The sequence below is a fragment of the Amia ocellicauda genome, chromosome 22 (assembly GCF_036373705.1).
Source record: "Amia ocellicauda isolate fAmiCal2 chromosome 22, fAmiCal2.hap1, whole genome shotgun sequence".
In the NCBI taxonomy this organism is placed as follows: Eukaryota; Metazoa; Chordata; class Actinopteri; order Amiiformes; family Amiidae; genus Amia; species Amia ocellicauda.
This window is the reverse complement of record NC_089871.1, coordinates 10,645,305-10,670,175: the sequence shown is the minus strand read 5'-3', so window position 1 is coordinate 10,670,175 and position 24,871 is coordinate 10,645,305. Positions and strand designations below refer to the sequence as shown.

Here is a 24,871-nt window from a genome sequence, read left to right as displayed (position 1 = left end):
CCTTCTATAGAGGTGACTATACTATACTTTCCTGTATGGCACAGAACTGGACTTGGGCAAGAGCTGTACTGGACTGGGTGTGACTGGGATGTGTTTGTGTTTAAACTGGAGGAGGAAGGTGATATTTTTTAGCTGAATGTTGATGTTATAGAGCCCTGTAACCTCTGGACAACCCTGACCCAGTCCAGTACAGCCCTGGTTCTGGAGTGCTACAGTCCAGTACAGTACAGGGTTCCTGGTGTTAATTCCACCTGAGCTCTGAATGAGACTGGGTCTTGTGCTGGGGTCAGGGGGTGCAGTAACACAGCCCCACCCTCATGACCCTATAACCACCACACACAACATCCGTTATTACTTGTAAGAAAGAAAGGAGAGCTGATCAGACTCGAACCCGGCAGCACTGTCTCCAGTAGAGCTTCACAGGGGTGTGTGTGTGTGTGTGTGTGTGTGTGTGTGTGTGTGTGTGTGTGTGTGTGTGTGTTGTGGGGTGGGGTGGGGTGGGGTGGGGTGGGGGGGGGGTGTTACAAAAGGCAGGGCTCTGTTGTACACAGACTGGACTGGGTGACTGGACTGGAATTCACTAACTCCCCCCCCCACACCCCCAGCCCCAGTTTGACCCTGACCGCAGCTCCGTAACGACACTATGATTGTTACACTACACCTACAAGAGAGACGAAATCCCAGCTGACCACGGCTGAGTCTATCTTTTGATATTACAAACAAACAAAGCATTATTCTGTTACTTATTATTAAACATCGAAATTATAATAACAATAAATAATACTTGTATCTTTTATACCAATTAATCCTGCATGTATGTCTGTACTCCTGTTTATTACGGCTTCACACCCTGTAGAGCCAACCCAGCTTCATTATTATTGCTTTTTTTTTTTTTTTTTTTTTTGTAATTTTATTTGTATGCTTAAGTCCTGAATTAATTCACGATTAAAGTTAGTATTCTTCTGTTATGTATTATACGTCTGTATTAGTGTAAAGTTTAGTTTATCTTCTGTTCTTAATTTTGTTTGTTCGTTTTACCTGAAATTTCAATAAAAATTTAAAATATATCTGTACAGCTGCTGTTGTGTGCATCTGTGTCGCGCTTTGGCTCTGGAATGTGTGTGTGTGTGTGTGTGTGTGTGTGTGTGTGTGTGTGTGTGAGAGAGTCTGTCTGCATGCGTGTGCATGCGTGCAGTGAACGGACTCGGACACACGGGTGTGGTGTTCCAGTGTCTGTATTCAGCAGGTAAATGCTCTGATCCCACAGCAAAAATACAACAATGACAAGGACAACAACACAAACAATAAAAATAAAACATTCTGTCTCGGTACTGGGGCGGAAGGGGAGAGGCTGCAGGTCTCTGAATGTCCTGCGAGGGGTGCAAGCAAGAGGAGAGAGGAAGGGTACAGGCTGCGCTGTGGGTGTCCTATTCACTGCAGCCGAGAGGTGACTGTGTGGTAAAGGGAAACTCACTCCTCTTCCTCTACCCGCTCTCTTTCTTCCTCCCACCCCCCCCTCTCTCTCCTCAGTGTGTGTTGCTCAGCTGGCTGTACACATGCTCCAGGATCTGACTGTAAGCCTGGTCCTTGGGGGCGTGGCCACTCAGTGAACCCTGAGAGGGGGAGAGAGAGAGAGAGAGAGAGAGAGAGAGAGAGAGGGTGGTCTGTGTGGTTCTGACCTTGATCTCGTCCAGAGGTGGAGAGGCAGAGTGTGAGGAAGAGGGGTAGAGAGACAGTGTAGAGAAGATATTGTGTGGTTCTGACCTTGATCTTCTCCAGGACGCTGGTCTCAGGGCTCCACAGCTGGCTAAACTGCACCAGGTCGGCCGCCCCCCTGTAGAACTCCACCAGCAGCATCTGCGCCCAATCACAGACACGCAGCCAATCAGAGAGAGAGAGACAATGACGTGGGAATATGGACCAACCAGTCACGATAGAGAGAGTGTGCGGGAGTGATGGAGTAAGAGGTTGGTTACCCTCTTCAGTCAATGTGAGAGAGCGCGAGGGAGTGATGTAGAGAGAGAGGTTACCATCTCGTTCAGCACGTCGCTGGTCAGGAAGTTGTCCTGCACGTACGTCACCTCCACAGCCACCGGGATGCCGTAGTCATTGGGCCTTTGCTGGGAGACGGGGAGAGCGGGGTCAGAGGGCACGCTGTGCGATTAGGAGGCAGGGAAGGCGGACTCTAGCCTGTGGCTAGGAGACCTGTTAATGGCCGAGAGCTCACCTCGGGAGGGGGCACAACCCAGAACGGGGTTATAGTGGAGGCCACGCCCTGGTTGCCGTGGTAATAGGGCCCTGTGTGGGGGAAGCAGATAAGAAGAGACTGAGTGACAAGACTGATAGCGAGAGAGAGAAAGACAGACAGATGCTCTAACAGGTGTCAGTGAATCTGTGTCAGTGTGTCAGCTCCTCTCACCGCAGATGATGCCTAGGCAGGGCTGGAAGCCGTTGCTGCTCCCCTGCAGCCGCAGCTGATGATCCATCTGCGAGTCGATGTCCTGCAGGGAGGGCAGGGCAGGGCCACGCGGATGGCTGTGGTACCAGCCCACCAACGACAGCCCTCGCATGAACAGGTTCTGGCAGATCTGCAACGGGACAGGACGGTCAGAGCTGTCAGTCAGCCACAGCGCCCCGGCCCTCCCTCCCTCTACCCTCCACCGCCGATCATATCTCAGTCCCTACCTCCTCCTCCACGGCGGGGGCGGAGTCTCGGTCAGCCAATCGCGAGCGACAGGGGAACGCCCTCAACACGGTGAGTACTGAGAGAGAGAGAGGGATTGGGAATGGAGAGATGGGCAAGAACAGGAGGAGAGGAGAGAGAATGAGGAGGAAGACAGAGAGAGAGGTTAATACGCAGCAGCAGCAGAACTCAGTCTGACACACAGACACTGATAAATACAGACGGGGGGGGTATCACTCACACTGTGTGTTGGTGTCCCAGCGCCCCCCCAGATACCCCACCACCTCACTGGTCGTCAGGTGGCAGTGGAAATCCTGAGAGAGAGGGAGGGAGAGAGTAGTCAAAAAGGATTCTACTGCAGCTCTGGAGAAAGAATATGGTCCCTCCCTCTTCCCCTGTCCCATCCCACCTCCCTCTATCCACTCCTCCCTCTATGTCCCCTCCCAACCATTCCTCTGTCCCCTCCTTGTCCCGCACCCCCTCTGTCCCTCTCTCTCACCAGCAGGAGCAGCACATTGCTGGACACGGCCACGTTGAAGGGCTGGAACCTGTTGATGGCGGAGAAGGCAGAGAGTTCCACCAGCATGTGAGGGTCCCTGAGACACAGACACCCCACTGTCACTGACACACTGACACAATCACTGACACACTAGCATTGTCAATGGTAGCAGTAGTAGTTATTCAATCAATCACATTTTATTCGGTATGACAGTAGTTTTTGTAGCATTATAGATATTAGTAATAGTATTATTTATAGTAATAACATTATTATTAGCAGTAGTAGTATTGTTATTGTTGTTGTTACTGACCGTCCAGAGTCCCTGCTGCCCAGAGTGCAGTATCTCACTGGTACCCGGTCCCTGTCTCCACGGCGCACCATCGGAATGTTGTCTGCAACATACAGAGACACACACACTGCGTCACTGCCTGCAACACACACACACACACACACACACACACATACACACATACACTGCGTCACTGCCTGCAACACACACACACACACACACACACACACACACATACACACACACATACACACACACACTGCGTCACTGCCTGCAACACACACACACACACACACACACACACACACATACACACATACACACACACACTGCGTCACTGCCTGCAACACACACACACACACACACTGCGTCTTTGCCTGCAACACACACACACACACTGCGTCACTGCCTGCAACACACACACACACACACACATACACACACACTGCGTCACTGCCTGCAACACACACACACACACTGCGTCACTGCCCGCAACACACACACACACTGCCTGCAACACACACACATACTGCGTCACTGCCCGCAACACACACACACACACACTGCGTCACTGCCTGCAACACACACACACACACACACACACACACACATACACACACACACACACACTGCGTCACTGCCTGCAACACACACACACACACACTGCGTCACTGCCTGCAACACACACACACACACACTGCGTCACTGCCTGCAACACACACACACACACTGCGTCACTGCCTGCAACACACACACACACATACACACACACACTGCGTCACTGCCTGCAACACACACACACACAGTGCGTCACTGCCTGCAACACACATAGAAACAATTTGTCACTGCCTGCAACACACACACATACAGTGCGTCACTGCCTGCAACACACACATGCACACTGCATCACTGAAACACATACAAACATTCCGGTCTCTGTCTGTATCTCTATCACTGCCACCATCTCTCTCTCTCACCTTGTTTCCTGTTCTTATCCTCCGTCACCAGGCCTGTCTTTCCTTCCTCCTCCTCCTCCTCCCCCATCTCCTCGTCCTCTCCCTCACTTGCCAAGCTCTGAGAGGGAAAACAGCAGCCCTGTCATCACCTTCCTCCTGCTCCTCCTCCTCCTCTCCAACACCCCCCTCTCAGCCCCTCTTCCCCCCCTCTACCTCTCCACTCCCCTCCCTCTCTTCCTCTCCTCTCCCTTCCCTCCTCTCACCACCTCAGCGCTGGGCTGGTACTTCTGCAGCCAGCTGGTCTTGTACTGGACCAGCTTGTGTCCGCGGTACCGCACAGAGGCCCAGCCGCAGCCCGACTTCTTGGCCGGGTTGACCAGGCGCTTGCAGTGGGTGGCCCAGGCACTCGGGGAGTTGAACACCTGACCCGTCTCCACCCAGCGGATCTTTCCATCGGACAGCAGGTCACCCACAAACTTCTTACCCTGGGGTAGAGAGAGGGGAGAGATGAGGGAGAGGGGGAGAGGAGTTAATGGAGAATATGCTGTCATCCACTGCTGTGTCAGTGTGCAGTGTGTGCAGTGTGCAATATGCAGTGCACTGTGCCAGTGTGTCAGTGTGCAGTGCAGTGTGTTACCAGATAGTGTATGGACAGCACGCCGTCGCCTGGCTCCACCAGCCCGTCTTTCAGCAGCACCCTGAGCGTGATACCCCGCCGTGTCAGTACCGAGCCACGGCCAGGGGGCACCCTGGTGTCCACATCCTCGCCCCCACTCAGCTCCTCCTCCTCCTCCTCCACCCCCTCCTCCAGCACCGGGGGGGAAGACGGCGGCTCAGAGCCTGAGACACACACACACACACACATAAACAGGTGTGAGACAGACACACAGACACTCACGCCAGCAGCACACTTCTCACTGGCATTGCAGTGCGTCAGTATTGTGTGGATTGCTAGCCTTTCTTTCTGTGTCTTGAGAAGTCTGCAGTAGACAGAGACACTCAGTTCCCAAAACATCTGATTTCCCTGCCTTGACACTTACAGGGGTAGACATGGATACATGGATATATATATATACAGCAGCGAGGTTTGTTATATATATATACAGTCTATACACCATATTATACCTTAGATGTTTTTTTTTAACAATGTGTAAATTATTATTTAATATATATAGTGTTGTTACTCTAGTAAGGCAGTGTGTGTGTACAGTATATATGAACAGCTCTGGAAAAAATAAAGAGACCACTTAAAATTGATTTCTGAATTGTCTCAATTTTTTCCAGATTTATATATATATATATATAATGTAGGTGTCTTGTAAAACATTGTAAGTCGCCTTAGATTAAAAAAATATATATTTATAGTAATAATTATAATAATATAAAGTGGGGAAAGTGTCCGAGTTTAAATCGGTCTGTGAGTTTGACTGAGACCTGAGTAGTGCAGGAGTAGTAGTCTCCTGCAGGGCGATCGGACTTGATTTTGAATTTTTATTTTGACTATTTTTATTTATGTATTTATTTATTTAGTCTTCCTCTGTAGAAACAAATAAAGCATAATCAAAAATCAGCTTCTGAGCGTCCCGGAGGCTCCGACCCGCCCGGACAGACTGACCACAGCACTGGTCACCCCGCACATCAACCCATTCACACTGCGGATGAGTTGCACTGCCAGTTAACGAAACTTTCTCATAGCCTACAATATCTACATGAGTATTAAGATTATTACTCTTAAATTATTATTAATAGCCTATCAATAATATCATTGTTGTTGCTGTTGTTGTTGTAGTTTTCATACTGAAAAACAAACCCCAATTAAATGAAGAGTAGATACAGTAACTGAGGTCAATAATACACCGATAATAAGGCGCTGCTGGGTCCAGTTTGCAGTGCTGACAATCCACACACCCAGACTGAGGCCTGTTGGGCATTAATGACACACGCGTCCCTGAATTAAAATGTATTAATGATATCCTCACCCATTTCCACCTCCGGCCGGCGGGTCCCGCAGAGGGTCGGACTCGGGCGGCTGGAGGCGCTGACTCGGGGCGGCGAGGGGTTCAGTCCCCGGGCAGAGCTTTTACTGGAGCTTATAATTGACAAACAGAAAATGAAGGCGCCTGTCTTCTGCAGTTTCCCTGTTTTGTTGTTCTCATATTAATTCCCCTCCCCTCCTCTCTCTCTCTCACTCTCTCTCTCTCTCTCTCTCTCTCACCGGCTCCTGTTTATCGTGTTGAATTACGCGAGTGCTCGTTTAATCATAACCAGGACAGAACAATCAGAAACAAAGGATAATGAATATGGCAGCTGTATTAAATGCGTGTGATCAGACCCCCCACCTCTCTCTCTCTCTCTCTCTCTCTCTCTCTCTCTCTGTTGTAGTTGATCAGTTGTTTGTGCGGCGCGGTGCGCTTCCGGCTCTGTGACACAGCGGCGCGGCGGATAGGAAGTGTGTCGTGTGTGTGTCGTGTGTGTGTCGTGTGTTTTTTGTGTGTGTTGTGTGCTGATGGTGGTGTGTGTCCAGCGCCCCGTCCCGCTCCCCGCACTGTCCAGCGAGCCACGGCCACGTCCGGCTGTGCACTGCTGGATGAGCCCCCTGCCTCGGCTCGCAGGTGCTGATTTTCTCTCATTTCCTTCCTGCCCCGTCTCTCTCTCTCTCTCTCTCTCTCTCTCTCTCTCTCTCTCTCTCTCTCTCTCTCTCTCTCTTTGCCGGTGTATCACTAGCTCCCCTTCCCTATCCTCCCCTGTCCCTCTCCCCTGGGCCGGCCCGTGTCCAGTGTTAATGTGGGGGATTGTTACAGCACCACGGAGAGGGACGGCGAGCGTGTGACGAGGAGGCTACATCTCCACCCCCATCCCCTCTCTCTCGCTCTCTTCTACACTTTTTATTATTATTCTTCCTCTCTTTCCTCCAAGTGACCAATCCATCTAAAACCACGTGTTCCTGTTGCTATTCCCCAACGCCATTATGATCAGATAAACTCTCAGCTCCCCTGCCTGCGTGTGACTGATATGTGCCGGCAGTTGGTAGCAGTCGGGCCGGTATGTAAGTGTGGGAGAAGTCGTTACGTTACACTACATAAGAATCCACGGTTCTATACAATACTATACATAGCACTCTAATACACGGGATATAACAACGCATTACAAAACCGAACTGATAAGACTTATTTATTCTAGCTTAAATAGAACCCAAAACGCGTACAAAATGATGTTTTAACACCATAACCCCTTTAATATGCAAATGTGAGACGGACGACCAAATCATGGGCGACCAAAAAGTGTCATACACCACCAAAAAGTGTAAAACGCAACCAAAAAGTGTCATGGGTGACCTTATAGGGGACAAAATGTGTTTTAGGGCACAGCTAAAATGCATCCATATTTTTGCACAGGTACTTGTACGTTTAGGAGAATTCCTTGTCTACATCATTATTATTAACATGTCTTTACTGCCTAGTCTGCCTTAGAGAAGCCTATCGACTGTATTCTAATATATTGTACTGAAATACACTATTGTACAATATTATGTACGCTAATGATACACTGCACTATAATACACTATTGTACTGTGTACTGTACTGTGATATACTACAGGCTGTTTTATAATTAAAGCACTGAAATGTATGAAAAAGGCAGGATCACTGTGCTGCAAAGTGAAGAAAACCCTGCGGCGAGTATGTAGGAGATAGTGGGAGAGAGGGTGACAACAACGACAGAGTGGCATTATTATTATTAATATCACCGCCATCATTAGTGGGGGATTCCTGGTCATGCAGTCCAACAACACCGCGCTGTAATTCCCCCACACACACCTGAGAACAGGTAAACTGTGACCAATCAGCAGCGGGCTTCCTGGTCCTGGGGGCGGGGCGTGGGCGGGGCGTGGCCTGTGGGGGAGATAGAGCACCTGTCCTGAGTGGCAGGCGGGGCAGAGCGCTGGAGACGCGGGGCTGGACGGGACGGGACGGGACTGTGTTGAGCTGCTGTATTGTCGCTGTGGACCATTATTAATATTAACAACAACAGCGGATCCCGGAGTGGCTGGGTTGCAATGGCTGAATAGGAGGCAGGCGAAGGACTGGTTAACAAAGCGTTTCGCCCGGAGGACTTGTATAGTGACCGATGGGCGCTGTCGCGTTATAAGGGTCATATGCATGTGGGTTTCTATGCAGAGTGACTCCTACCAGCGCCAGGTCGAGGGGTAGTGGAGCTACTACCGCACTTTAAACCCCCACCTCCAGACACACACACCCGCAGACAGGAGGGAGGACGGGTCTCTTCTCCCGTGTAAAGGACCCTGAGGAGCGGACACAGGCGGGTCTCGTCGCCCGGTGTTGGGGTTCGGAGTCCCGGCAGCCGTGCCGTGAGCCCCCAGGCCCCATGGCGTCCACTGCGGCCAACCAGCGACCTAGACGGGGCAAACCTCAGCTGCCCCACTGCTACTACGAGGGCTTCGTCGACAAGAAAACCGCGAAAGAAAAGGTGTTGTACGGTGTGTTTTACAGCTGTGTGTGTGTGGCTGTGATTTTTAAAACATAATTCTGTGTGTGTGTGTGATGTTTTCTTATCTTAATTCTGTCCATTAAAAACCCTAAGTCTTTTTTTAAACGAAACCTAATTAGTAAGGCGGTTAATTCAATTAGCGGTTATGGTAATTGGCAATCCGCTTTCTTCCTTGATTGTAAGGAGAGAGTGTGAACGGTGCCTATTTATTATGCATGCGCTTCTCCTGTGTCGGGAGTCGTCTGCAGGCGACAATTACCCGACTTTCACATTTCGGTTTGGCAAATATTTGTTCGATTTGCCCTGCCAGTTTAATGACACCGGGGGTGCTGGGCAGGGTGTTAGTCTGAGCCGAGCTGGTGTCTGGTGTACAGTGTCAGGGCTTATCGCCAGGCGCTGCATCTCTCTCTGGGGAGCGGAGACAAGACCCTGACAGCAGTTGGGAAGAGTTCAGATTAGAGCCCCCCACCCCCAGCTCTTCCTTCTCACAGAAAAGCCAGCCTGACACTAAATTCTTTTTTTTTTTTTTTTTTTTTTTTTGTAATTACAATTATAACGATGAATAATATATTGAATACAAATACAAAGTGTGCACAGTTATTAAGTCTCATCAATATAAGTCGGCTTACTGACTTGATGTAGAGAGGCTGCTGACAGGAAGAGTCTATATCTGTAGGTGCAAGTAGATGAGAGAGGGTATAATTACATGCATGTATATATACGTATAAATGTGTGCATTTCCTTGCAGTTCCTGGCTTTGCTCTCAGTGGGTATATTATTAATCGGTCTTGTTTCTGTGTCCAGGGCTGCGTGATTGTGTGCGTCTGTGTCCAGGACTGTGTGTGCGTGTGCCTGTGTGAGGGACAGAGGGAGAACGAGCCCTGCCTGACACCTGCACAGAGGGCAGGGTTTAGAAGAGGGACATCACACGAACACGCACACGTACACACTCACTCACACACGCACACACACACACACACACACACACACACACACACACACATGCACGCACTGAGCGCTGTCACATGGATTCACTGGAACTTCATTTCCAGTTTTGTAATGCTGGAAAATGTCATATTTTTTTTCCTTTTGCAAGAACAATGCATGTATGCATGCATACAAAATGCATGCATACATCATTAAATTACACAAGAGCCTTGGAGAGAATTAAGACATCCTCTTTGTGGCTACCAGCATGTTTCTGAGGTGCACTGGCTGCAGGGCTCTGGGTATTGGGCCCGATGGCTGTAGAGACTGGGATGCCTCTATCAGTGACATGGTGGGGTCGCATTATGGATTGCTGTGCCAGGCGGCTCCAGCTGGAGCGAGAGAGAGGGGTAAAGGGCAGTCTGCCCGTCCTCCCCCCACTCTGAGTACAATGGGACAGCTGTCTGTGGGGGAGTGTCGGGGGCAGGGAGGGGTCCTCAGGGATGTAAAGACAAAAAAGATCCAAACAAAGAGAAGAGGACTCATTAAAATGAGGATGGGGGGTGGAGGCAGGTGCCATTCTTCCCAGGAGGCACCCCCAAACACCACGACCGCAGCTGAGCTCTCCAACAATGTATTGTCAAAGTCGTGTGTCTGTGTGCAGGCAGAGATCTGTAGATGCTCGGTGTGGAGAGAGACTGGGAAAAACTGTTCTATTGGGTTCATTAAGAAATGACAGGTCCAATTAAGTCACCAATAGCATTAAGGTCCCATTTTCAGGGCTTCTGTGGAAGAGCAGTGTCTGTCTGTCTCTGTCTTTCGCCTTCTCTTACACTCTATCTCTACCTGACCTGTCTATTCTCTCATTCTTTCTGGTCCCCTCCTCTTCTTTCTCTCTTTCTTTCTCGAGAAAGGGGTGGTAACAAGGGAATTCTCTGAACCCATTCCAGGGCGAAGTCAAATGCAAGGAATGTGGTTTGTTTCAGTCGGTTTGGGGAAGTGAAAATCGGCACAATCTGTGACGCAGGTGACGGTAAGAAAGGAAAGAATGTGCTTTTCTAGTTTTTGTTTACTATCGGCAGGAATGCAATGAAAGGAATAGAGACATTTTGATTTTGACTTTTATTTTGATTTCTGCGCATTTGTTTGAGAGGCCTGCAGGGGATGTACAGGTACAGAGTTAGTTGTGTGACTGCAAAGGGATGTTGACCAGATCCTAAGTTTGCCTAAGTTCTGACTGTGTGTGCTGTGCTTCAGCAAACTCTTGTTTTACAGTGCAGTCCAGTGATAAGGAAGTTTCCAAAGAGGGTGCAGCTGATTTATACAACCTGCATCTCGTAAGGAAAAGGGAGACATTAATGCAAACTGAGATAACGCCGCCCAACCCACAGAGCTGGTTTGACTGCAGTGCTGTATTCCTTTCCGTGCTTGAGACTGTGTGACGGAGAATTGAGAGGCATATCGCCTCCTGTGACTGGTTCAGTGTGTTCAGATTTACCTGCAGCTGATGATTATGCAATCGGATATGTTTTCTTCTCTCCAGACAGGGGGGTGAGTGCATGTAGGTGCAAAGGTATCAGATTTGTCAGGCGGAAGCAAAGGTGAATTCCACTTCAGAAAATGATTGAGTGAAGTGCCTGGGTTGTGCCCTGGAGGCCTCTCATGATTTAGAATTATGTGATTATGTATTATGTAATTACCTGGTAAAATTCTATTTTAGTGCAGTGGTTCTTGACGCTGGTCCTGGGGGACCCCCTACCCTGCTGGTTTTTGTTCCAACCAAGCTTAATTACTTAATTGAACCCTTAATTTAAATAATTTCCTTTTAATTATTTTAAACGGTAGGACTAAATATACAATTATATAAGGAACTAATCTTATTGAGGAACCATTTTTTTTTATCAGTTGCACAATTTTAAAAAGTCTGTAAGCAAATTATTAGTTCAGTTAAGGGTTCAATTAAGTGATTAGAGGTTGGAACAAAAAACCAGCAGGGTAGGGGGTCCCCCAGGACCAGGGTTGAGAAGCTAGGTTTCAGTGGATTCCCATTCAAATACAAATGTGCTGCTCTCACAGAAGACCTGGCGATTAGCTTTATCAAAGGGTATGGGTTTTGTCCCCCTCTAAAGGCAATGGAATTGTCAGTTTCTCTGGCGAAGTTGCCCAAGGTCGGCACTGGGTAGCGCCAAGGCAAGGTGCAGAGGGGGAAGGTGACAGTACTGGTCTTGTTTTGAGTTTCCCAGCTGTATCGGGTTGACAAAAGGACCCAGGGAAGCTTAAAAAACAGGCAGATCCTCATATGTGCTGAAATGTATTGTTATATTCGGTTTCAAGTGCTGTAACTTGATCCAGTGTTATATTACCTGACCTTAACAATCACAATCAGTGCCCTATAACTGGTGCCAGACAGGTGTGTGGTTTACTTAAGAGCAGTATAAGCACAGCAATCACACCGGGAAACTCGGAGTCCACAGTCTGAGCAGGCCTGCAGCAGGAGTGAGAATTATGAGGCAGTTGGCTTTTCCAATTTTACAAGGAAGGAGGGAGCGGTGGGGGAATATACTGGTACCAGGCAGTGGGAGTGTAATGGACTTTAAACACACAGCTGCACCAACACTTCCTCGATTCAAGGACCCGCACTGTGATAAGCATGTGGACTTGCACACACACTGGCGCACTGATCCACACGGGTGGTGTCTGCTGCTGCGCTGTGATATTTATTGCAGTTGGAATAGACGCAGTGTAGTATACGGTTGCAGCAGCAACTGATTGACAGGGGGAATCCAGTGTATGTAATATAGTCTCCTTTCATCATCATCATCATCATCATCATCATCATCATCATCAACAGAAATTCCCCCCGGCTGCTCATTCAGTTTACAGCTTCCCGGAAAAGACACCGCAAAGTCGAACACTGTCGAACTTGGTAGTCTCTCTCTCTCCCTTTCATTTTGTGAATTTGATATGATCTTATTAACATCTCTCTGTGTGTCTGTCTGTGTGTGCAGGCATACAGAAGGTTCTGGACGTCCTTGTGTGGAAACACGCTGTTCTTCTTCAACAACGCCAAAGACAGCACGGTGAGTACACTGCCCTGAGAGGGAGAGGAGGAGCTGTCCCCTGTCTGTGCCCCTGTCTCACTGTTCTTTTATCTGTCTCGCTATCCCTGACTGTCTGTCCCCCCGTCTCACTGTCCCTGCAGTATGTGGAGAAGCTGGAGCTCAGCAGCTTCATCTCTCTGACGGACGACAGCAGCCGGGACCGCAACCTGGAGGCGGGGAAACTCAACCTGCGCATGAGGGAGGGCGAGATCAAACTGATGGTGAGACACAACCCCACGCCATAACACACAAAGTGCATCCCCAGAGAGCCGAGTGCCTGGGAGACGTGCACACACTGAACACCCCTCTGCGTCTCTCTCCCTCCAGGTGCCGACTCTGGAGGCTCGAGAGCTGTGGAAGGGATACATCTACTCTGTAGTGGAGGTCAGTATCGCCAAAGGACAGCTCAGTCCCCCATCCGCTGTTCCCTGCTGTCCCTAACCCCAATCTCTCTCTCTCTCAGCTCTCGGTGCCCAGCTCCCTGACTCTGCTGCCCGGGCAGGTGCACATGCTGCGGGAGGTGGTGGAGAAGGAGAGCGAGAGACGCAAGCTGGCACCCTCCTCCAGCCTGTACCTGGACCTGACAGGGACCATGCCAAAGTGAGCACAGAGGGGAGGGTGGGAAAGGTGGAGAGAGAGGAGGAGAGGGAGAGAGGGTTGAGTTGAGGCAGAGGGATGTTTGCAGGCGAGTGACCGGTGCCGTCTCTGTGCAGGTGTTTTGTTCAGGTGTCGCGCACGGAGGCAGAGGTGCTGCTGGAGAGGAACTCCCACTGCGGGAACCTGTTGCTGCGGCCTGGTCGAGACGGCACCTCCCTCGCCGTCACCACCAGGCAGGAGCTCCACAGGTACTGGGACTGAGGCTCCCACCGTCCCCTGTCCCCCTGTCTCCTCCGTCTCTCCCTCGGCTCCCACCATCCCCTGCTCCATCTCAATACTCACTCTCTCTCTCTCTCTCCAGCGGCGCAGTGTTCAGACACTACCGAGTGACGCGGCAAGAGCAGGGTGGCTTCCTGATCGACGTGGATAACCCGGTTAGTGCACCCCCCGGTGGTAGGGCCCTGTCACTGCGGGGAGACGGTTGACTGAGCCGCTGCAGTTCACGCGCTGACTCCCGCTCCCTCCCTCTCAGATCGCCTGCGCATCGCTCCAGGAGGTGATCAACTGCTTGATCGAGAAGACGGCAGGGACCCTGGAGCCCTTCGTGATGGAGGCCCCGTACGAGGACAGCATCAGTAAGACCCTTGATCACTTGACCCCCTGCCCCTGTCCAGATGTCCCACCAATCTTTCCACCCTGCTCCCCTGACTGTGGCCCTCCCACACACACACTGCCTGTATAGCCACACAGCTGTCGTGCAGTAAACCTCACAATAGGGTTACTGACCTTGGTCTTCAGGACTTTAAACCACTCTCTCTCTTACCCCTCTTCCACTGGTGTATCCGGCTCGGGTCATTGGAAAAGGGGCATTTGAGGCTCTGAAACTGTCTCTCCCTGTCCCCCCTGCCTCTCTGTCTCTGTCCACTGCAACAGTACCCTTGCCATGACACTGTCCCCTGTCCACACTACAGCAGAAAGCAGTGATCTCGGTTGAGAGAGAGGATGGGAGGCGTGTGCGTGTTTTACTTATTGCAGTGTAGGATAAGACTAGATGGAGTCCCTCAGTTAACAGCCTTACACACAGTCCGCCTCACACACCCACACATGCACTCCCCCCCTGATGACACCTGCTCTCTGCCCCCCCAGGTTTCATCCAGTCAGACGGGGAGAATGGAGAGAAGACTTTACAGAGTGTGGCAGGGATCTCCTCCCTCACCCCTCCTGCCTTGCCCCCCAAGACAGGTAACGCACACGCACATGCACACACCCCCCTCCCCTCCAGGAACACCAAATCACCCCCCCCCTCTCTCTCTCTCTCACTCTTTTACGCCATCCCTCTCTCTCCTGTTTCTCCAGACTTTAACCCCCCAGCGGCTGCTGTCTAACTCCTTTCCTCCCTCCTGCTCTGGTGTTGATTGACCCAGTGTGGCTTGGGGGGGCTTCTGTGTTTATGGGGGCGGGGGGGTTAACATGGCTTCAGAATGTTGCTGGTGCTAAAGATAAAGACCACAAACCTTTTTAACTTTTGAAATTGTATTTAATTCTGCCGTTGTTGCTGTCAAAATTGTATTTTGTTTTGTTGTTAACACTGTATATTGGCTGATGTGTGTGTTGTTGTAGTTGCAGGGTGTGGCCCGCTGCCCGACCTCCCCCTGCAGCGCTCATCCAGCTCTGTGTCTGAGGAGAGTCTCTACCTCAACGAACCCAGTGAGTCCCCTGCTGTCCCCCCGTCTCCTCTCCCTCTCCCTCTGCTTCTCCCTCTCTCACTGTGTCTCCTGTGTGTTTCAGATTATTCAGCGGAGAAGGAGACCCCTGCGACAGCCACAGTGGTTGGCCGCCCCCCCCAGCCCCCCCCCAAGCCGAAGAAGCCGACCGAGCCCGCAGCCACCCTCCCGCTCCCCCCCCGGGTCCCCTGGAGCAACCCTGCGCGTAAGCGGCGTCCCTGTCTGCCTGTCTAAGAGTCCTCACTTTGTCTGTCCATCTCTGAGCAACAGTTCTGACCCTGTCTGTCTGTCCATCCTGCAGCCTGTGAGAAGAAAGCTCTGAAGCCACCCTTCTGTGCCGGTCCCGGTCCCGTTGCCCTGAAACCCGCAGTACCAGTGAAACCACGGAATTCAGTGGGGCCGGCTGACCATGTGACTCACAGTGAGTGACGCTGTAACGCGCTGACCACCACAGGGAGAGCGTATTGCTCTGTGTGCATCAGTGTTGTGATCAGTGTTGTGATCAGTGTTGTGATCAGTGTTGTGATCAGTGTTGTGATCAGTGTTGTGTTATGAGTATGTTGTGTTGCAAGTGTATTGTGTGCATCAGTGTGCTGTGTTGGGGGTGCATTGTGAAGGGTGCATCAGTGTCGTGCATGTGTGTGCTCCAGTGTGTTGAGCGTGCACGGTGTAGAGGGGAACCTAACCGCAATGTCCTCGTTTCCCTCCGGACAGTGATCACCGAGGAGCTGCGGATCAAGTTGCAGAAGAGACTTGCCAGTCAGGAATGAGCTCCATCCATCCATCCTCCCCCTGCACTCTGTATTCAAGCCGCCCCTCCTGTGGAAGGCACCCCTCTGGTCTGGCTCCAGCCCAGCACATGCCACACCCCCGGGACTGCAAGCTGACCCAGGGGACCAGAGCTGGAGCCAGGCAGATGGGACGTGTATATCGCCCGAGGGGCTGTCTTGGGTGTCTGGATCTGTCGCTGCTGGGGGGATTGTCACGTGATTATTGGACATTTGAATAGAAACAGTGGGGGATAGAGGATCTCAAGAGAAAGAAGAGAAAAAACTTTCCAATTGAAGTGACTCTGTCCTAAAAGTGTGCGCACGTCCTCCACTTTACTGCTTCTTTCCCACGGCCCTCCAAACTCCGAAAACTGCACATTCTTATCTTTATTATCGTTGTTGTATTTGTTATTGTTTTTAAGAGGAATTACTATACCCTACACACACACACACACACACACACACACACGTATGTTTCGGTTCCTGTCTGCCCCAGTCTGCAGTGTTACTGTATGTGGTGTTGTGTGTTTGTATTGCAACTCCTTGCCTGTCTGCACTGTCCTTATTGATCAGTACTGATAGAGAAATCCAGTGTTACTCTGAAAAGCACTTTTCTGAATGAAATTAAACTTAAACCTCTGCATACAGACTGCAGTGAGAGTCTGTGTGTGTCTGGTCTCCATGGAGTGAATACAGGAAGAGATGAGCTTAACTTAATTCCTTTTTTAATGTCAATAAATAAATAGTTACATTTCTACACTGAAGTCAGCATTCAAGCAATGTGGGTTAACACCCCCCCGCCTCAACACCACCACCACTCGTCAGGCACAGGAAAGGGCCCTAGTGTTTAATAGGGTGTAATTGAGATTAAGTTAAGATGGGTGTTAATACTAGTGAGTTACAACCACCCCCCATCACAAAAAAGACATAATAAATAATACTATTCAAAATAATACTAATTAATAGTATTAAGCATAAACTCATTGCATGTAAAGTGCACTGAACTTGACTTCCCAATTCAAAGTGAATTAACACTGACACTATCCAGCCACCAGGGGGAGACACGCACCGCTCAATAGAGAGCAGCCAATGCCCCTTTTCCACAGGCACACCCGACCCGACCCGACCCGACCCGACCCGACCCACGCCGGGACCGAGCTGTGCTGGCCCGGCGCAGGTCGGGTGTTTTTCCGCTGCACGCCCCGAGCTGAGGTCAATGACGTCACACGCTTTGCTATTTCAACAGCTGTGCTGCAACGTGTAAATGTCTGGATTAATCCTTGTTAGCATGGGAGAGGCGAAAGTGAGTTAAAAAAATTGTCACCGGATGTTTGAGGTTAAAGGCCTAACAGATGAAGAAGGGCTTTCGCTGGAAACTACCTGTAACTCATTCTTTTATTTAAACTCTTTGTGTAGATCAATCCTACATTTTTCTCAGCTCGGATATGCCAGTGGAAAAGGCGTACGAGTTGGCCCCCTGGTGCAGCATTACATACATTCCCCCCCCTCCCCGCCCCTCCAGCCCAGCCCTGACCCTTGACCCCTCCAGCTCCAGTCCTTGAGGGTGCAGCGTCTACTTCTCATTCCCCTCAGGGTCTTAATTGCTTAATTGGAGGAGGATGAGTAGCCAGAGTTGCCAATCATGCCTGCAGGCCCCCAGCCCAGCTCTGACCTGACACAGGCAGCCGGTGGAACCAGCCCAGTATAGCGAATCCCAAATCCCCCCCCCCCCATCCCTTGGTTACAGACAGTCGTCATGGAGCAGATGGTAAAGCAGCTACAGCTTGTTAATCTTTTGGTCCCGTCGTGGTTGATGTGCTGATCGGTGACGGGCCGGACCGGGGTCGTGTCCGGGGCCCGGCCCTGGGCGAGGCTTGGAGGCTCTGGCCCAGTTCTCTAGGACAGGCTTGCGTTGGAGCTGCTGGTGCTGTTCCTCTTCTGCAGGCTGTGAACCACGCTGGGCACCTGCAGCCCTGTCTGCACCGAGAAACTGCCGTTCCACACCTGCGGGGGGCGCCAGAGAGACAGACAGTCACCCACAGTGTGCTATTGTGTGTGTGTGTGTGTGTGTGACTATATCTCCTCCTCTCACCATGAACGCTGGCACGACTGGCTGTGTGAACTTGGTCCTGAAGGTGTGGATCAGCTGCTTGGTTTTGGCGTTGTAGAAGGACAGCAGGCCTGCAACACAGATGGGTCGAGTCAGAACCACCCTCCTCCTCAGCCCTTCCCTCCCTCTCTCTCTCTCACCTTCCTCGTAGTTGCAGTACACCCCTAGGCGGTCGGGCACGGGCACCTCCAGGGTGCGGGCCTTGTTGTTGTGCTTGGCCGTGAAGCTGACCTGCAGCCAGTTGTTGAGGTGCAGACACCAGGAGGCGCTGTTTTTGCCCAGCTGCTCGAAGCGGCCCAGCGTGCGCAGAGCCACGCCCGCTGCAAACGCCTTGCTCTCCCGGTCGAAGCGCACCTCCCAGTACTGCTGCCCCCCGTCAATCACCGTGTCTCCTGCGTGGGGGGTGGGGGGTTAATAAGCAGAGAGGCTAACAACCCCCCCCCATCCTGATCCACACCCACCAATGCCCATAACCCTCCCTCGCTCCCTCACACACGGTCTCTCTCTCTCTCTCTCTCTCTCTCACACTCGTTCTCTCACCCAGCACAGTGTAGGACTCGGCTGTGAAGCGATCCCGACTGCCCCGAGCCGCGGGGGCTCTCTTAGGAGACGACATGGCGTTCCTGCAGAGGGAGAGGAAGGGAGGTTACATATAGATGGGACTGGAAGAGAAACTATCAGGATGGATTGTGGTCAGTGAGTGGTCGGTGCTGTGGTCAATACCTGGCCGGGGAGTGCATGGGCGAGCCGGAGCGGGCCTTCTCTTTGCGGATGTCCTGCAGTTTGCCGCCCGTGGCATCCCACTCCACACTGAGGTCCTCCACACGCAGGTTCTGATGGGCCGAGCTCGCGTCCAGCCGGAACAGGAACGCTAGGGGCAGCAGTCAAGCGGTCACCATCTCTCTCTCTCTCTCTCTCTCTCTCTCTCTCTGTTTCCTGTCCTCTGGCTCCCCTCCCTCTCTCTGCTGCTCAGCTGCCCCTCAAACCCATGACAAAAGTACATACTCACCACTCGTTTCCAGTGTAATGGCCTCGGAGAACTCCCCTGCCACGGCCTTGTTGCACGCGCGCACACGGAACGTCATGAACCGCGTGTCGAACCGCAGACCTGCGCAGATGGACAGATGATCAGAGCAGACAGCAGCTCAGACAGAGACAGACAGACAGGCGGGGCAGAAGGGTTTGGTGCAGGTGTAACTGGGAGTCAGTGTTTTAATGAGCAGTAGTGCCAGTGTAAGTTTCAGAGTACCAGTCTGTAGTGGCAGTGTTACCAGTCAGCGTGTGCTCGGTCTCGCGGATGCCCTCCACCACCATCCAGGGGTGCTCCTCGCGGGCACGGGGGGGGCCCTGCTGGTTGGTGCGCCGGTACTCCAGCACGTAGTGGTCGATCTTGGAGTCGATCTTGGCATCGGACTCGGGCATGGTCCACACCACGTGCACGCTGTTATCACATACTGAGCAGTCGGGCACAATGATCTCAGGGGTCCCGGGCACTGAGAGAGAGAGAGAGAGATAGAGATATTGATTGTTATTGAATGTGCCATGGTAACACTCCTCAAGTTGGTCAGAGATGGGGTGGGGGGGCATGTTACCTGGCAGGAATTTGAGTGCCAGCAGCATTTCCCTCTCGGGGCCGAAGTCGACCATCAGGTGACTCATGCTGTCGCTCGCTCGCGCCTTCAGAGAAAGCCGGAACGCCGGTGCCATCGTCACACTGCGGACAGACATACAGACACGCTGTCACACTGAGTACGGACACACGGACACGCTGTCACACTGTGGACGGACACACGGACACGCTGTCACACTGCGGACAGACACACGGACACTGTAGCCAAGCAAACACACATACAGACAATTATTTTACAGACAGACAGACACAGGAGGGAAGACTCTCTGAGCTGCAATGCCTAATGAGGAGTGAAGGGGAAAAGACAAAATACAGGAATGAGACGGAAAACGCAGGGAGGGAGGTCGTGTGTCAGTGTGTGTGGGTGTGTCTGTAAGTGTGTTGCCTGTTGTTCAGGCTGACAGACTCACAGTCTGCTGGGGAGTGGGGAGCAGTACTGTACCTATCCTTAATCTCCTTAGCAGCCTGTCAGAGAAGGCGAGGGAGAGAGAGAAACAGAGAGAGAAAGGAAAGGAGAGAAATAGAAAGATGAGTAATCATCTGCCCATCCAAAAATCAACCAATCCTGTAACCAGTCTCCACCATACACAACCCTCACACACTCACACAAGCCTCACATACACTCACTCACAATCCTCACACACACACACACTCAATCTCTCTGTCTCCATCCAGTCCCTGAGTGGGCGGGTCTTACCTTATTGAAGCCGTCCATCTCAGATGAGCACAGCGTCTGATTGGCCAGTTCCAGCAACTCCTCTGAACTCTCCAGGGCTTTGGTGCATGCACTTAGCTGACTCTGTCAGACAGGTACAGTCAGACAGACACAGACACAGCCAGACACAAAGACACACTGAGACACACAGACAGTCAGGCACACAGACAGTCACAGAGACACACTGAGACACACTGACAGTCAGACATATAGTCAGTCTGATAGAGACCCACACACACACACACCTCTCACTCTCACACTCACTCAGGCCTGGCACTAGCCAATTGGGGGCCCTGGGAAGAGCTGGGCCCTGGGCCCCAACCCCCTTAAACAAATAAGCACAGAAAACCGTGCAGTATTGTGATCTATTTAAATTGCCTGCAATTTCAAAGGGTCAGTGAAATGGTAATTTGATCATTTAAAGGAGGACCAGACACTAATGACTATTTTAATCTTGTTTGGATATTGTAACAGCTGGTACACCGGTGCTGAGGCACAGATTCAATTGTACAGAGATTTGACATTCAGAACCAGAGATTCTGGTTGACGAATAATAAGAAAATGACAGATAACTAAATTTTTGAAAAAACAGAAGACTTCCATAAAGCTACAGCAGCACTGACATTTCGCTCTCACTTCCAAATTACACTCTGAGTCTCTGGACATCTCTGAGGAGATCAGGTCAGTCTGCCTCATCGTTATCAAAAATACTCCACTATCGACTTCTTTTCCTGACAGCCTGTTTCTTGTTGTTAACCATTCCTGTTACCGTCACACGTCTTTCACAATCACACGTTTTGAAACAGGTAAAAAAAAAAGACAAATGTAGGGGGCCATCTTGTGGCTGGGGGACCGTGGAAGCTGCCTGCCCTGTCTGCCCTCCCCTAACACCGGCACTGCTCTCACTCTCACACTGACCTGCACCTCGTAGGTGCGGCTGGCTCTCTCCTGCTTGATGCGAGTCACCATGTTGTCCTTCAGCTCGTCCAGCACCGAGTACAGAGAGCTGAACTCCTTCTCCAGGTCCTCCTGCACACGGCTGGAGTTCACCTGGGGGGGGCACAAAGAGGGAGGAGAGAGAGAGAGGTGAAACGTGGGGCACAGAGGAGAGCAGGCAGAGTCTGCATGTTCACATACACTCGTCCAGTGGGGTGTGCTCTGATTATTTTCATTATTATTGCTCAATTGTTGTCAGTACTGTAACCGCTGTAATGGTGAGGTTGTGGTGTGCTGAGTTGTGTGACGTTGTGTAGTGAGTGCATTGTTGTGTAGTGGTGTATGTTTTGTGTGGTGTGGTGTAGTGGTGAGTGGGGTTATGTTGTCAGTACCTCCAGGTTCTGCAGGGTCTGTTTCAGGGAGCACACAAAGTTCTGGATCTCCTCGTTCTTCAGTGCAAGAGTGGAGATCATCTTGTGCAGATCTTCCTGCAAGGACACAGGTCAGAGGATATAGGTTAATGTTAATTATAATGTTGGTTGTTTAGTAATCGCGTTTCTCTGAGCTTTTGTCTTGCAAATATATTCATACCTACCGTGCCATCGCGATAAGAAATTATTACTATCAACACCTAGTTGAACATTTCTCATGATGCTGTCATTCTAAGTAACCCTGCGTGGGTCTACAAAAATGGCACAGGACGACAAGACGTGGGGGCAGTGCCGTCTCCAAGATTACAAACCTTTCAGAACTAATGTTGCGTCATGTATGTCCCGCCTCCTAAAGGCAGAGCTTGTTTCCAAAACCTCACTTCACTGATTGGGTCATTTCCTTCTGCTTGAAGGCGGGACTAAGCAGAGTGACAGTTCAGAGAGCCTTTGACAGGTTAGAATTATTCTCAAGAAAAAGCTGGGAGGAAGTTATACTTTGTTTGGAAATGATACAGAAGCAGCGATCGGCTGTAAGATCTTCATTGTGAAACTGTGAAATATTAGTAAAATACACTGTTTTCTGGAACAACTTCTTCAATTTTTGCATTGCCCAGTCACCTCAGAATATGTTTATTTGACTTAAGGATAAGGAACGCCATACTATTTTCCCTAATGTGGATATTGCTTTCAGAATATATTTGACTTTACCTGTCAGAAATGCAAGAGGTGAAAGTATTTTTCCAAGCTGGGAGTGATCAAACATAAACTCAGGACCTCAATGGGTGAACTGCAGCTTGACCACTTGACTCTGATGTCTATTGAATATGATTTGGTCCGTCAGAGGGACTTCACCCTTATCAACCAGTGAGCTTGCTTCAAAGAAAAGCAGGAAAAAGATCCAGTGACATATCATCATCGGTAAGTCGGATTTTTTAATGCTTTACATCGACCTCATAAAAACCTATATTTTTCTATTTATCATTGCATGCGTGTAACGCACATTTCTGCAATTCTGTACAGATCTGTGCACCAATGGGATCGCTGGGATTCTGTAGATCTGTGCAGAACTGCGGAAATCTGCGATACACGCTCGCAACCAAATATCTGAGTTGCTGTCATTTGTTGGTCCTGCCCTTACGGGTTTGTAATGACCTAATAACGTTACAGTGGTCTTGCCAGTGCCGGGGCTCATAGGCTGTGGAGCACTGGGGTTGTGGTCGTATTGGTTATTGGATTTGTTTCTTTTATTTTTTTTCCTGTGTAAAGAGGGGCCTCAAACTGATCATAGCCTAGGGCCACAAAATGTCTTAACCCGGGTCTGGATTTGAGGTGTATTCTGCATAAGGGGGATTTAGCCGGACTATATAAACCACAATGCACTGGGTCAATGCATCTGCAGCAACAAATACTAACTTCTCTCTGTCTGTCTGTCCGTCCCTCTCTCTTACTCTCTCATTTTCTTATTCACATTCTCCCTCTCTGTCCCTCTGTTCTTCTCCCCTGCCCTTCATCTCCCTCGCTTTCTCTCTCTCCACACGTGACTGCAGACACTCTGCAGAAGAACAGACACTACACACTCTGCACCTCTGCATCTGTTCCACATACTCACACAGACAAAGAGTACACACAATCCCACTAAAATACACAGTACACACACTCACTCTCACACACACACCGAACAAACACACATTCACTCATTCACACACACTAAGCAACTCCTGCACACGGGCTCCAGCGCTGTGCAGTTATTTTCCAATTGGAATCGATCAGTTGTGTGTTTGTAGTTATTTAACGAACCAGCACACCCGTCACTGTCACTGACCCAGGCTAGTTACAGGACACATTATTGACCCTAAAGTGCCTAATGGTTAACTTTATTTAATTAATTATTTGTTTACATTATTTATATGTAATCTGTAAAGCGCTCTGTGGCTGCCCTGCGATGGGCGCTATAATAAATACATAATGATTGATTGATTATTATTACAGAATTCCCAGCATTTAATGACACCTCTGCTGTGGGGAGTGGCTCTTCCATTTCTTTTGTTACTGTTACTGTTATTATTGTTGCTCTGCGGAGTGTCCGCTCCCTGTGACATTGTTACTGTACCAAAACTGTCATTGTGCCAACGCCACAGTCTGCCGGTATTACTTATCAATCTGGGTGATAATAATAATAATAATAATAATAATAATAATAATAATAATAATAATAATAATAATAATAATGTGGAAGTGGTGAAGGGGAGCGATGATTGTTGACCGGCTGTGAAATCTCAGACTCGGGGCCGGATCGCATCCCTCCCCGGCTGGGAGCAGCGGATCAGTACAGAGACAGCGAGTCTGCGGCGATCACAACACGCCCTCACTCTCTCGCACAATCACACACATATACAGTGACTATCTCCCTCTGAATCGGCCGTCCTCTCACCGCGCCCTGCCCAGCCTACCTTCGGGTCGGCCATGTCTGCGGTCTGTCTCTTTCTCTCTCCGGATCGCTCGGTTCTCCCTCTCTCTCTCTCGGCTGCGGCCCGGACAGGTCTGGTGCTGCTGGTGCTGATGCTGGCGGGGCGCGCAGCATCCTCCTCAAGCGACCAGGCGCACCGGGGCGAGTGCGGGTTTCTGGGAAGTGTAGTTCACGAACAACACTAACAGCAGTAACAATAACAAAAAGCTGCCCTACTGTGCCGCACTTGTTCTAATTGCACTCAGCAACGTAATCGGTGAATGCATTGAATTAAACACACACATGCACACAAATATTTGTATGTATATAATGAACTCTCTTCTTCTACACTAAAATGTACAGGAATCCAGTCTCCCTCTCTGCTGTGCCCTCACACTCCCCCGTGCTGTACACAACACACTGCTGTTGCTGTTTTTGTTACATTCAGACAGCTCTTAAATGCACACAAACAATGGTGCGCACACACACACACACACTCTCACACATATACATATGCACAGTACTTCACACATAAACAGGTATACACTCAT

General features: G+C 50.4%; 3 protein-coding genes across 5 annotated transcripts; 1 reads left to right on the top strand and 2 right to left on the bottom strand.

The window, feature by feature from the left end:
- Positions 1-882: 882 nt before the first annotated feature.
- Positions 883-7,080, bottom strand: mpnd (MPN domain containing). Of its 2 annotated transcripts, none has more exons than XM_066696216.1 (13): positions 6,407-7,080; positions 5,065-5,267; positions 4,691-4,912; positions 4,449-4,545; positions 3,493-3,574; positions 3,183-3,231; positions 2,925-2,997; positions 2,686-2,762; positions 2,420-2,588; positions 2,228-2,298; positions 2,031-2,120; positions 1,765-1,857; positions 883-1,613 (listed from the first exon to the last, which is right to left on the bottom strand). In XM_066696216.1, the coding sequence occupies exons 1-13, from the start codon at positions 6,408-6,410 to the stop codon at positions 1,527-1,529; spliced, it is 1,317 nt and encodes a 438-aa protein (XP_066552313.1). In that variant the 5' UTR covers positions 6,411-7,080; the 3' UTR covers positions 883-1,526. The 2 variants fall into 2 exon arrangements, with proteins under 2 accessions (XP_066552313.1, XP_066552312.1); XM_066696215.1 differs by having other exon boundaries at positions 3,183-3,279; positions 6,407-7,077.
- Positions 7,081-8,381: 1,301 nt separating this feature from the next.
- On the top strand, positions 8,382-16,809 carry stap2a (signal transducing adaptor family member 2a). 2 transcript variants are annotated; one of them, XM_066695812.1, is made up of 13 exons: positions 8,382-8,912; positions 12,869-12,940; positions 13,063-13,182; positions 13,289-13,345; positions 13,425-13,561; positions 13,675-13,806; positions 13,920-13,992; positions 14,091-14,193; positions 14,705-14,800; positions 15,179-15,265; positions 15,347-15,487; positions 15,584-15,703; positions 15,997-16,809. In XM_066695812.1, the coding sequence occupies exons 1-13, from the start codon at positions 8,811-8,813 to the stop codon at positions 16,050-16,052; spliced, it is 1,296 nt and encodes a 431-aa protein (XP_066551909.1). In that variant the 5' UTR covers positions 8,382-8,810; the 3' UTR covers positions 16,053-16,809. The 2 variants fall into 2 exon arrangements, with proteins under 2 accessions (XP_066551909.1, XP_066551910.1); XM_066695813.1 differs by lacking the exon at positions 14,705-14,800.
- Positions 16,810-17,597: 788 nt separating this feature from the next.
- On the bottom strand, positions 17,598-24,472 carry fsd1 (fibronectin type III and SPRY domain containing 1). Its single transcript, XM_066696044.1, has 13 exons — positions 24,325-24,472; positions 21,836-21,931; positions 21,426-21,557; positions 20,490-20,591; positions 20,235-20,257; positions 19,755-19,876; positions 19,434-19,655; positions 19,172-19,270; positions 18,886-19,033; positions 18,703-18,785; positions 18,303-18,554; positions 18,145-18,233; positions 17,598-18,056 (listed from the first exon to the last, which is right to left on the bottom strand). Exons 1-13 carry the CDS (start codon positions 24,337-24,339, stop codon positions 17,949-17,951), a joined length of 1,491 nt encoding a protein of 496 aa, XP_066552141.1. The 5' UTR covers positions 24,340-24,472; the 3' UTR covers positions 17,598-17,948.
- Positions 24,473-24,871: the final 399 nt, after the last annotated feature.

Coding starts and splice junctions, on each gene's coding strand:
- mpnd (XM_066696215.1), bottom strand. Junction 3,575..4,448: donor GGATAAGAACAGGAAACAAG/GTGAGAGAGAGA, acceptor TGTATGTTGCAG/ACAACATTCCGATGGTGCGC. Junction 2,998..3,182: donor GCAATGTGCTGCTCCTGCTG/GTGAGAGAGAGG, acceptor CCTCTCTCTCAG/GATTTCCACTGCCACCTGAC.
- stap2a (XM_066695812.1), top strand. CDS start 8,811: ATGGCGTCCACTGCGGCCAACCAGCGACCTAGACGGGGCAAACCTCAG. Junction 15,266..15,346: donor TCTCTACCTCAACGAACCCA/GTGAGTCCCCTG, acceptor TGTGTGTTTCAG/ATTATTCAGCGGAGAAGGAG. Junction 15,704..15,996: donor GGCTGACCATGTGACTCACA/GTGAGTGACGCT, acceptor CCCTCCGGACAG/TGATCACCGAGGAGCTGCGG.
- fsd1 (XM_066696044.1), bottom strand. Junction 21,558..21,835: donor AGACCCTGCAGAACCTGGAG/GTACTGACAACA, acceptor TGCCCCCCCCAG/GTGAACTCCAGCCGTGTGCA. Junction 18,057..18,144: donor CAGTCGTGCCAGCGTTCATG/GTGAGAGGAGGA, acceptor CGCCCCCCGCAG/GTGTGGAACGGCAGTTTCTC.